The following is a 13,426-nucleotide window of genomic DNA, read 5'->3' on the forward strand; positions in this document are numbered from 1 at the left end:
CATTTTATACATCAACATGAGTATATTCATAACGGCTGAAAGTTCACAGGTGTTTGTCAATGTAATCTATTGCTGGTAGAGTCATGATCGTGTCGAGATAATTGCTTAGCCGCATTTCACCCGTCTTTACCTTTTAATTTCAAATAACGCCGGATTCGATTTTGCCATTCATTAATTCGGAATCGTCAAAATAAGTACCAGATGAGCAATGAAATCGATTTAATCAACTTATTCCCACCCACAAAATACCCGGCTTTCTGACAAAGTTTGAAACCAATGTTACATTTTGTATATTAGTTATAAAGTCGCTTTAATTTACGCCAGCTCCATATCAATTCGATAACTGCAAAATATTCATAAATTTAAGTTAATAACGTGAGCACTATTCAACATAAATGATGGGTTACATTCTCAAAGGGCTTGCGTCAAAACTGCTTATCCTCAGTGTCCATTGTCAGTGATTATCAATGTATCCATTATCATCACCACTGTCATCCTCATCTTTAACATTACCAGAATATATCTTCGGAAACGTCAACTAATACGTAACTTCATACACCAGCAGTCTTCAGCAAATACATTTCTTATATAGGGGTTGTGAAATGCCTATCTTCTCCACAATTAAAAAAATCGGATATATTATTTCAACATTTCAGCGAAAATAAGCGACAAATGAATGCCATTGAAATATGATATCACGGCTGGATATGTCATGATTTTCGGTTCGCTTTCACTTAATCTGTTGAAAAATTAAGTCATATATGACATTAGACATCATATAGGAATTTCAAATGAAATTCGTTGAAATTATTGCAGTTAAACAAAAAGTTAACGATGTTTATTTTACTATAAAAGCTAAGGGATATTTTTTAAAAGCTATTCCACAAATAACTTTACGCATAAACTCTATTGATACATACATACATGCATACATACATAGATATATAGATACATACACATATACCTACACGCACACATAAACATGCTCACCAGGTACACGCATATATAGATATATATTTAGGTGCAGGTGTGTGTGCATGATAACTTGTTTTGTTAACAAAACAAAAAAGTTCTGCATACAGTCCCAATGCATTGTACCTTAAGCAAATTTTTTGTACTAAAACTTCGGACAGAGCAGACTCTTGTGAGTGGACTTTGAAACCTGCCTCTACTGTTTCAATCATTTGACTGTGGACATGCTGGAGCACCACCATCTACATCTATCTATCTATCTATCTATATATATATATATATATATATATATATATATATATATATATATATATATATATATATATATATATATATATATATATATATATACATAAATACACACACACATACACATGTGTGTGAATGCCCTTGTATCTGAGTTTGTCCTCTCCAGCATTTTATAACAGCGGTTGATGTTTTACGCCCCCGTTACCTGGCGGGTCGGTAAAAGTATCCGACACCAGCATCGATTGTCAAGTGATGTTGGGGGACAAACACAGACACATAAACATATGCACACACATAGATATATATACATATATACGACGGGCTTCTTTCAGTTTCCGTCAACCAAATCCACTCACAAGGCTTTGGTCGGCCCGAGGCTATAGTAGAAGACACTTGCCTAAGGTGCCACGCAGTGGGACTGAACTCGGAACCATGTGGTTGGTAAGCATGTTACATACCACACAGCCACTCCTGCACCTATAGTTATCAATATTTCTCGATACTGAAGTAATATGGGGGCTCGTGTTTGCACGTGCGCGCATACACACACGCCTATGTGTATAGAATACATTTTGGTGTAAATTGATATTTTTAACCACACCTTTGATACATGTGAACACTGGATAGCTAATGCTAAGTCAAGCGTGGACGTAAACAAGTACGCCTTTCATGAGCAAATGTATGCTTGCAAATGTATTGAATGAATGCACACAAACATAGATCGATCAGATAACACACACGCACAAATGTGAATGATTCTGCATATATTCTAATATAGACACCTATGCGTACGTTAATATCTTCACACACACACATACACACACACACATACACAAACACACACACACAAATATCGTTGATAATTCCATTTGTCAATATCATGCACTTACTGTAAGAGTGAAGATCGTGTTTACGTTTTCAACTTTACAATGTGATTTTAGAATATGAAACATTTGAACATGTGGATTATTAAACACATATAGTTACCTCATATTAATTATATTTACACCTCCATTTTCCTCTCACGTAGCTGTAAAATCATTAGAGGTTGACCCACAAACCCGATAGGATACGAACTGCATGCGTTCCATCACAATTGGAAACAAATACTTTCAAGCCGGCAGAAAAGAAGAGGAAGAAATCGAACGACAGCTGAGAAAAGCTCGACGAAATCAACCTTGTTCGTCACCAACATTGCCTTGTTGTCACTGCCATCGATTCGTCTATGCAAGAATTGGTCAACAGAATCATCAATGACGTCATTGCCATAAAGCAAGTGTTCAACAAAGAAGTATTTAAATGCTGTGATCTGAGATAAAGTCGACGACGACGTTGACGAGTTTAAAACTTTAAAACATTAACACCACGAATTTAACGTGTTTTACATCAACATGTGTATATTCACAACGGCTGAAAGTATACAGGTACTTGGCAATGTAATGTTTTGCTGGTAGCTTGGTGAACGCGTCGAGAATATTGCTTAGCAACATTTCATCCGAATGTATATTAATTGCTAAAACCGCATACGTATGTATCGTATGAACTAACAATTCTCAAATGTGTCGCTTTAACTATTAATGAAAATATGAGTTGTTGAAATAATAATTTTATTGAACTTCAAGCGGTTTGACATGAATCGTTACATTGTATATAGAAAGAAATGCAGTCGCACCCATTAACCATGAGCAACGATAGCCAGGTTATTGTCAATAATACTAATATGTTTATCATTAGTACGATAAGGTACGGCTCCATAGTATTATTGACCATTGGGACGTTCTTTAATGTAGCAGTAATTGGAATATTTTGCAGGAAAGAACTGCGCCAGTCCAAAATGGCCCCGTACCTCATTTGCCTAGCGATTGTAGACTTAGCTGTTGTATGGATGAATTACCCACAATTTATTTGGTATGCAGGTATGATGGAAAACCCGACCACTGGAGCATTCTTTTTGATGCACCGAAGCGTTAACGTAATAATTTATTCTTTAAATATGTATTCTACGTGGTTAATCGTAGTCATATCTTTGGAACGCTTGATGGCAGTTTACAGTCCATTTTCCCGCCTACAATCCTCTAATCCGTACACTCCATACGTGGTAATGTTCTTTCTTTTAGTCTGTGTTTCCATAATAAACATCTCAATGGATATGTTGCTAAAAGATGATTGGCTTATCTTATACTATTCAGTTATCTTATATGCATTCATACCAGCGGCCTTCTTAATTACCAGTTCGATACTTATGATTTATAAGCTACTCCGACGACCAAATCTCGGCCAGCAGTTTCAACGGAACGCTTCAGCAAGGACTAGGAATACCGTTTGTCTTGTAATTGCTATAAATACTATATTTCTTTTAACAACGTTCCCAGTATCTATTTGTATCATTTACCTGATGCCCAATAATGCGATGCACCAAACCGATTCAAACACCATCCTTATTCTAACTGCCGTGGCTTACATTAACAACTGCGTGAATTTCATAAGTTATGTTATTACAAGCAAAGTGTTTCGTGAAAATTTGAAGCAAGTATGTATTCGCAAGCCTACAGGGATACAGCTAAGATCATACACATTGCCAAACCGACCTAAAGCTACAGCGAAATCAGGTAACTCACAATTTCAAACATTTCTACCTATGTACATATTTATTTGCTTAAATCACGTTCTATTTTATATGCATTTACCTAAGTAACTAATTTATTTGAATGTTTGAGTTTATACTTCCGAATTGCGAAGTTATTTCTTCTGCGATTTCTTATGGCTGTTTGTTGGATTCAATCAATGCGCGTATAAATGAGTGAATGCGCCTGTTTGAGATGGCATTCGCTCTCCACTACGACCGGTGTTAGTCTGCTTACGTCTCTATAACTTACCGGTTGGTCAGATATGCGAGATAAAATAAGAGTCAGGCTTTACCAACACGACCACTAACACCAACAACATAAGCCGTAGCAGCACTAATAATAATAATAACAATAATAGTAATAATAATAATAACGGTTTCAAATTTTACCACAAGCGCAGCAGTTTAGGGGGAAGTGATGTGTCGATTACATGGACCCTAATAATCCTTGATACTAAAGGCACAAGGTTTAAATTTAAGGCAGTGGGACAAGTCGATTCATCGACCCCGGTGTTTCACTGTTACTTAGTTTGTCGATGTCGGAAGAATGAAAGGCAAAATGCACCTCGGTGGAATTTGAATTCAGAACGTGAAGTCGGACGAAATGACACGAGACCATTTGCTCGACATGCTAACGATTCTGCCGCCTCGCCGTCGTATGTGTACGCTACAATGTTGGAAAAAATGGTTAAAATATTGGGATTACTTCTGTCTTACCATTATGAGTTCAAATTCTGCCGAGGTCGATTTTGTTTTTCAATCTTTCGAGATCGATAAAATAAGTACCGGTCGAACCATGCCATCGATGTAATCGACTAATCATCAAACACCAAAGTTTAAGCCCTTTGTATATAACAGAAAGGATTACCTAAATTTCTGTATATTTAATCGATTATCATTTACACGTTTCAGTTATTAGATTGTGGTCATTGCTGGGAGACTGTCGTGAAGGGTTTCAGCCGAATAAATCACACACCGAGACTTATTTTTTTATAACACTAATTCTGATTCTACCGGACCCTTTTGCCGAATCGCTACGTCATGCAAACGTAATCAGACCAACACAAATACACACACGAACGCACACGCAGACACAGAGAGACAGGCACACAAATACACACACACACACACACACACATACACACACACACATTATACAATGGGCTTCTTTCAGTTTCCGTCTTGGAAATCCACTCAAAGATTCAGTCGGCCCGATATTATAGTTGAGTTATACTTACTCAATTTGCCAGTCAGTGGGGCTAAACCTGGAACCATGTGATTGGGAAGGTAGCTTCTTACTACACAACCACACCTGCGCCTATTCGTGAATAAAAATCGCTCTTTTTCTCTTTTAGTCTTTTACTTGTTTCAGTCATTTGACTGCGGCCATGCTGGAGCACCGACTTTAATCGAAGAAATCGATCTTAGGACTTATTCGTTATAAGCCTAGCACTTATTCTATCGGTTTCTTTTGCCGCACTACGAAGTTACGGTGACGTAAACACAACAGCATCGGTTGTCAAGCGATGTTGTGGGACAAACACAGACACACAAACATATACAAACACACACACACACACACACATACACACACACACACACACACATATATATATATATATATATATATATATATATATATATATATATATATATATATATATATATATATATATATATATACGACGGGTTACTTTCAGTTTCCGTCTACCAACTCCACTCACAAGGCTTTGGTCGTCCCGAGACTATAGTAGAAGACACTTGCCTAAGATACCACGCAGTGGGACTGAATCCGGAACCATATGGTTGGTAAGCAAACTACTTACCACACAGCCACTCCTGCGCCTCTAATTATCAATATTTGTTGATAGGATACTGAATATGCGGCCTCGTGTTTGCACGTGCGCGCGTACACACGCCTATGTGTATAGAATATATTTTTGTGTAATTTGAAAGTTTTAACCACACCTTTGATACATATGAATACTGGATAGTTAATGCTAAGTCAAGCGTGGACATAAGCACGTCTTTCATGAGCAAATTTACGCTTGCAAATGTATTGAATGGATGCACACAAACATAGATCGTTCAGATAACACACACGCACAAATGCGTATGCTTCTGCATATATTCTAACATAGACACCTATGCATACGTTCATATCTTCACACACACACACATACACACGCACGCACAAATATCGTTGATAATTCCATTTGTCAATATCATGCACTTACTGTAAGAGTGAAGATCGTTTTTACGTTTTCAACATTACAATGCGATTTTAGAATAGGAAACATTTAAACATGTGGATTATTAGACACATATAGTTACCTCATATTAATTATATCTACACCTCCATGTTTCTCTCACGTAGCTTTAAAACCCATTAGAGGTTGACCCACAAACCCGAGAGGATACGAACTGGCAGCGTTCCATCACAATTGCAAAGAAATACGTCGGAGTTGCCAGAAGAGAAGAGGAAGAAATCGAACGACAGCAGAAAAAAGCTCGACGAAATCAACCGCGTTCGTCACCAACATTGCCTTGTTGTCACTGCCATCGATTCGTCTATGCAAGAATTGGTCAACAGAATCATCAATGACATCATTGCCATAAAGCAAGCGTTCAACAAAGAAGTATTTAAATGCTGTGATCTGAGATAAAGTCGACGACGACGTTGACGAGTTTAAAACATAAAACATTAACACCACATTCCACGAATTTAACGTCTTATACATCAACATGTGTATATTCACAACGGCTGAAAGTATACAGGTACTTGGCAATGTAATGTTTTGCTGGTAGCTTGGTGAACGCGTCGAGAATATTGCTTAGCAACATTTCATCCGAATGTATATTAATTGCTAAAACCGCATAAGTATGTATCGTATGAACTAACAATTCTCAAATGTGTCGCTTTAACTATGAATGAAAATATGAGTTGTTGAAATAATAATTTTATTGAACTTCAAGCGGTTTGACATGAATCGTTACATTGTATATAGAAAGAAATGCAGTCGCACCCATTAACCATGAGCAACGATAGCCAGGTTATTGTCAATAATACTAATATATTTATCATTAGTACGATAAGGTACGGCTCCATAGTATTATTGACTCTTGGGACATTCTTTAATGTAGCAGTAATTGGAATATTTTGCAGGAAAGAACTGCGCCAGTTCAAAATAGCCCCGTACCTCATTTGCCTAGCGATTGTAGATTTAGCTGTTGTATGGATGAATTACCCACAATTTATTTGGTATGCAGGTATGATGGAAAACCCGACCACTGGAGCATTCTTTTTGGTGCATCGAAGCATTAAAGTAATAATTTATTCTTTAAATATGTATTCTACGTTGTTAATCGTAGTCATATCTTTGGAACGCTTGATGGCAGTTTACAGTCCATTTTCCCGCCTACAATCCTCTAATCCGTACACTCCATACGTGGTAATGTTCTTTCTTTTTATCTGTGTTTCCATAATAAACATCTCAATTCATATATTGCTAAAAGATGATTGGCTTATCTTATACTATTCAGTCATCTTATATGCATTCATACCAGCGGCCTTCTTAATTACCAGTTCGATCCTTATGATTTATAAGCTACTCCGACGACCAAATCTCGGCCAGCAGTTTCAACGGAACGCTTCAGCAAGGACTAGGAATACTGTTTGTCTTGTAATCGCTATAAATACTATATTTCTTTTAACAACGTTCCCAGTATCCATTTGTATCATTTACCTGATGCCCAATAATGCGATGCACCAAACCGTATCAAGCACCATCCTTATTCTAACTGCCGTGGCTTACATTAACAACTGCGTGAATTTCTTAAGTTATGTTATTACACGCAAAGTGTTTCGTGAAAATTTGAAGCAAGTATGTATTCGCAAGCCTACAGGGATACAGCAAAGATCATACACATTGCCAAACCGACCTAATGCTACAGCGTAATCAGGTACCTCTATTTCAATCATTTCTACCTATGTACATATTTATTTGTTTAACGTACAATCTACTTTATATACATTTATATAAGTAACTCATTTGTCTGTATTTCGTATTTGGATTTGGTTTGCAAGTTTTTTTTTTTATGTGATTTCGTGTGTTGAAGCATATTCTGTTGTGTCTGGAGAGAGTCATTTTCTTATTGCGCCTTAAAATTTACCACACTCACCGGTAAAATTTCCACTTATTTCTTATTTTTATTTTCCTAAAATTTTCGTTGCGTCTTGCAACCTTTTCAATAGTCTTGTTTGTGTGTGAGTTCGTCTTTGTATGTGTGTATGTATGCAGACGTCTCTATCTTTCTGTTTGTGTTTGTTCCCTAACACCGCTTGACAACCGGTGTTGATGTGTTCAAGTCCAAGTAATATAGCAGTTCGTTAAAGAGACCGATATGATAAGTACTAGGTCAAAAACATATAGTACTGCGTGTCGATTCGTTTAACTATAATTTGGAAGGCGCTGCTCCAGAATGACCGCAGTATAATGACTAAAACCAGTGAAAGAATATATATATATATATGTATATATATATATATATATATATATATATATATATATATATATATATATATATATATATATATATATATATATATATATATGTATGTATGTATGTATGTATGTATGTATGTATGTATATAAAAAATCAATATAAGCAACACGGATTTTAAAGCTGATTGCAGTACACACATTTCATGCTACTCCATTTATTTAAGTAATTCGAGCATTACATTAAATGCAATATGTAGAGCAATCTTCAGCTGCACAGAAATGTAGAAAATTACATTAGAATGGACATGTTATAATTGTGGCAACATTTAAGATCCAAGTGGGAAGAAGAATACATTATTATTATTATTATTATTTTTTTTTTTTTTTATTTTTTTTTTTTAATTATAACATCGAAAAATACTTTAGGAATGAGAAACCAGGTTTGAAATTTCTCCAAGACTCTTGAGGAAGGCTGGAGGGTATATCAGCCGCAGCGCTGTGTTAACAACAAACAAGATGAGGACAAATATCTGTCAAATGTAAATAATGCAAATAATATAAATCTGTAGGGTTTGTATAGATATAACAAAAGCAAAGTTTGAAGGAGATATTAGCCCTTTTTCATACTTTCTAGGATTAAGCAAATAGGAAATAACAATTTCTACCTTAGGACTAAAGAATCGTGTTACCCAGTGTAATCCATAACATTAGATACCCTAAGAAAGCAATAAAAGTATTGTGGTTTCTTTAAAATTTCACCTAAACGCATAGGCCATTCTCAACTATTTTTATTCCAAGTTATTTTTAGTTTACTTAATAAGTCCTTTTATTAATGGGGTGAGCTGGCATAAACGTAAGCCCTATTGGCGACAATTCTTAGCGGTATTTCGTCTGTCTTTACGTTCTGAGTTCAAATTCCCCGGGGTCGACTTTACCTTTTGTGGTCTATAAAATGATTACCAGGTGCGTACTGGAGACCGTCTAATCGACTGGCCACCTCCCTCAAAAATTTGGACCTTGTGTCTAGAGTAGAAAAAAATGAAGAATTTTATTCCAATGTGTTTAGGTTTTATTTAAAGAATACTTAGTTGAATAATTCTAATCTGTTTTTATTTCCACTGTATTTGAATGTTATTTCTGTGCCTGCCCTCCGTGGAAGCACCAGGTCAAGTGTTTAGTGTGTTGCTCTTACGCTCGCCGGGCAATGCGTAGTGTCATTGGGAAAAACATTTCTTGTTACGTCGCTCTAGCCTACTTAACTGTACGTGAGTTACTCATTGGACTGGCGTCACGTTTAGGGGCATTGTTGAGATATCGCTCAATTATAAGTCACCGAAACATTCTCCGACCTTATGAAACCAAGAACACAAAACAATATTATATTTTACAATATTAGCAGTCTAGGTTATGTAATCTAACTTTGGTAGCGGTTATTATTAACATATACTCCTTCTGGTTCAATTTTGTAGAAATCTCACTATATTTGGCCGGTTTTTATGACATCCAATTTTCTTATATTTATACACTACAACATCCCCCCTTCCCCTCATACTTCAACTCTTATCTCCATGTAATCATACCAGTCTCTTTAATGTCTCTCCTTTATATATAGTTATTTATTGTACCTTCAAATTAGTGATTTCCTCCGATCAATATTAACATGTTACTATTTACTGTTTTCTTGAGAGAACTTCTATAAGTTTTACATCTCGCTTAGCAGTTGCCAGCATTTCTCATTTAATGTTCAAACTTTCTGACACATATACACATAATTGTTCCATAAGTAATTAATGGTCCTCACAAAGTCTGCTTTGTAGATGAAATGGTGGTTCCGCCGTTTGGTCACAACTCAGGTTATCTGACAGAGATGCTTTATATTTTAAAATATAGGCATGTAGCAGCTTTTAAAACATTAAATGGAAAGGAGGCTAGTCGATTACATCATCTCCATTACGTAACTGTGACTTATTTGATCGATGCGGATGAAAGACAAAGTAGACCTCGGTGGATTTTGAATTCAGAATGTAAGGACGAACGAAATGCCGCTAAGTAATTTGTCCGGCGTGCTAATGTTTCTGACAGCTCCCCACCTTATAGCTTTTAATTGCTCTACCATTGATGAAGGCGGAAAGTACAAATATACACCTGAAAGTTGATGGATTTTCTGTATATTCTGCCCATTATGCGCTGGTGTTTCGTATGTTGTATTTCATTAGCTCGTTAGGTGCTGGAAATACTGGGTGAGCTAAAAAATTATTACATGTGTTATTTTGTTACGGATAACATTCGTTCTTGAAATGAAGAATGGAATTTGTCATGAAACAAGAAATTGACTGATCTTATATGTAGAATTTGAAAGCTGTGTTTGTAGTGATGCTGCAGAATATATTCAGACGTAACGTCGTTGTGGATTACCATCATTTTGGTAACTGGAATTGTCATCTAAAATGAATGGTTGGATTACCAAATCCAAGCTTATATATTAGGTCGTCAATAGTTACGATGGGATTTTATTCTACCAGGATTTGCAGGACGTCCTCATCGATCTTTACAGATCTTCCAGGACGACACTCGACTCGTAGGCTATGGTTTCCGGCTAGCAATTTCTGGAACCACTGCTGACACTGGCTTCTGCTTATTGTCCGTTCCCCTTATACTGCATTAAAATTCCTCACATTTTCCATTGCATTTTTGCCTTTATTGAACTCATAAATCCCAATCTACCGAACACGCTCCTTTGTCATTTACATTATAGCTTTGAAAAAAGAACTGAGAAAATCGAACTGCGCTCTTCAAAATTCTTCAAAACTTGCACAAGGTAAAATTACAATTAGCTTTAATAAAAAGTTGATGCAGGTAGTTTATCCCACCCACCTGCGACTTTTAGTTCATGCAATTAAAAACCCCACCTTATTTATGGTATGACCCATCGCATATGGGTTGCCTTTATTACATGAGCTAGTTGAAGTATGATTTTGGCCACACCTTATGTATACAGCGGCATCGATCATAGTTTGTCAAGATAATTAGTGGTAAATGATTAGAAACCGGTTTAATATGTGTTTGTTTTGCAAATGTACATCATGAATGCATGCCTACAAGTAATTGTGTTTGTGTGTCTGAATATATATATATAGGTATGAGTGAGTGTATGTATACATATGTATATGTATGTACGTATGCATGTGTGTGTATGTATACGGTTACATATGTGTATATATATATATATATATATATATATATATATATATATATATATATATATATATATATATATATATACGGGGCTACATACGTGTATATATATATGCGTGAGTGTACGTGTGTATGTATGTGGGTGTATGTGTGTGTGTGTGTGTGTGTGTGTGTGTGTTTGTGTGTGTGTGTACTTGTTAAATATTGGGTTACAGTAAAGTTCGCGACGCAGTATGTAGCTTCTAACCATTGTTGGATGATTTGACATCAACGAAGTGATTAAATATTTTCATTACCATCTACATCAGTATCATGATCATCAGAATCGACATCCTTATTACCACTGAATCCAAAACTCAATACCTCTAGCCAATGTCACCGTCGTGGCTGATGTAGTTGTTTGCCGCTAACGATGTCAGCTCACCAAACTACAATATCCTATTTCTTCTACTTCTTATCCTCTTACACATTTTCATCATCAATTTTATGAAGCAACTACAGAACAAATCTTATGCCATCAATGATATAAAATGCCGAAAGTCTTATTCCAAACGTTAACTGATTTTACAGTTCGGTTGTAACCTAAAAATACCCATAGATTTAATCATATCACGGGGAATTTCATTTGCAAATCTCTGAGAAACAAATGATAAAATTGATTATTTATTAAATATTTCTGGACTGGCTTACTAAAGAATTAAATCTCTTTTTTAATATTGCGTTGATTTTAATACTAGCGAACGCTTTAGCTGAACATAAAATACAGGGAATTGTCACGAATTGAAATTGAAATTCTCTGCAGATATAATGTTATATGGAAAGAACAGTCCTCATTTCTGACAGATGAACAAAATTACTCATGTTGACTGAGTTATTATAGCAAACACACACACATGGACAAAGCAAAAACGACGTTACATTCATGTGAGCGGAGAGATTGGGAAAGGAATATCACAAAAGCAAATACATCTTGATTTTACAAACATCATTCTCAATTCTATAAACGTTCTCTCCTTCTCAGGGAATTATTCATATAAATAACATTCTCTGCTACAATATATGAAAATACGGCAATTCTGCTGAAAAAACCTAAAGTTACAAGGGCTCATGATATGAACTTATAAATCTATTTATTTGAACATTTCATGTAATATTGCACAGTTTCATAGGAGTTATTATTTACCTAAATGGAACGAAGTCGAAATAACCAATACATAATGCACAACAGTACTCTGATAGTCAACAATTCAAATCCTGGTATAATTAATACTATAAGGTACAGTTCTATGTTTTTATTAACATTAGGAACTTTCTGTAATTTAGCTGTAATTCTAACTTTTTGCAGGAAAGAACTACGTCACTCAAAGCTCACTCCATATTTCATTTGCCTCGCTTTTGTGGATTTAACCATAATCTGGATACATATCCCCAAATATATATCGTTTACGTATAATTTTCAAGCTTTAAATGATGACAGAATATTATATCGATATTCAGTTGTAGAAGGAATTAAATATTGTCTAAATATGTTCTCCTCTTGGTTGAATGTAGCCATATCCATGGAACGAATGTTGGCAGTGTATTGTCCGTTTTTCCGGTTTCAATCCTCGAAAAAATACAAACCTTATATATTAATGTTGCTTATTCTCACTGGCGTGTCTCTAACGCACATACTAACTACAATATTGTTTAAGGATGGAAAATACAGATTACGCATTTCAATCTTTGTATATTCATTCTTACCAGGAATTTTTATATTTGCCAGTTCTGTTGGTATAATTTATAAAATACTTGTACGACCGAAACTCGGTCAACAGTTTCAACGCAATCTATCAACGAGATCTAGAAATACAATTCGCATTGTGGTATCTATTAATCT

The 13,426-nt window shown here is 35.6% G+C and overlaps 2 protein-coding genes across 2 annotated transcripts; both read left to right on the top strand.

Moving 5' to 3' along the window:
• The first annotated feature begins 2,884 nt into the window (after nt 1-2,884).
• Nucleotides 2,885-6,361, top strand: LOC149135352 (uncharacterized). The gene is made up of 2 exons (XM_089354375.1): nt 2,885-3,830; nt 6,225-6,361. The coding sequence occupies exons 1-2, from the start codon at nt 2,903-2,905 to the stop codon at nt 6,245-6,247; spliced, it is 951 nt and encodes a 316-aa protein (XP_089210501.1). The 5' UTR covers nt 2,885-2,902; the 3' UTR covers nt 6,248-6,361.
• A 500-nt stretch (nt 6,362-6,861) lies between these two features.
• Nucleotides 6,862-7,806, top strand: LOC149135353 (uncharacterized). The gene has a single exon (XM_089354376.1). It carries the CDS (start codon nt 6,862-6,864, stop codon nt 7,804-7,806), a length of 945 nt encoding a protein of 314 aa, XP_089210502.1.
• Nucleotides 7,807-13,426: the final 5,620 nt, after the last annotated feature.

The sequence above is a fragment of the Octopus bimaculoides genome, chromosome 6, assembly GCF_046866305.1.
Source record: "Octopus bimaculoides isolate indiv1 chromosome 6, ASM4686630v1, whole genome shotgun sequence".
Taxonomy (NCBI): Eukaryota; Metazoa; Mollusca; class Cephalopoda; order Octopoda; family Octopodidae; genus Octopus; species Octopus bimaculoides.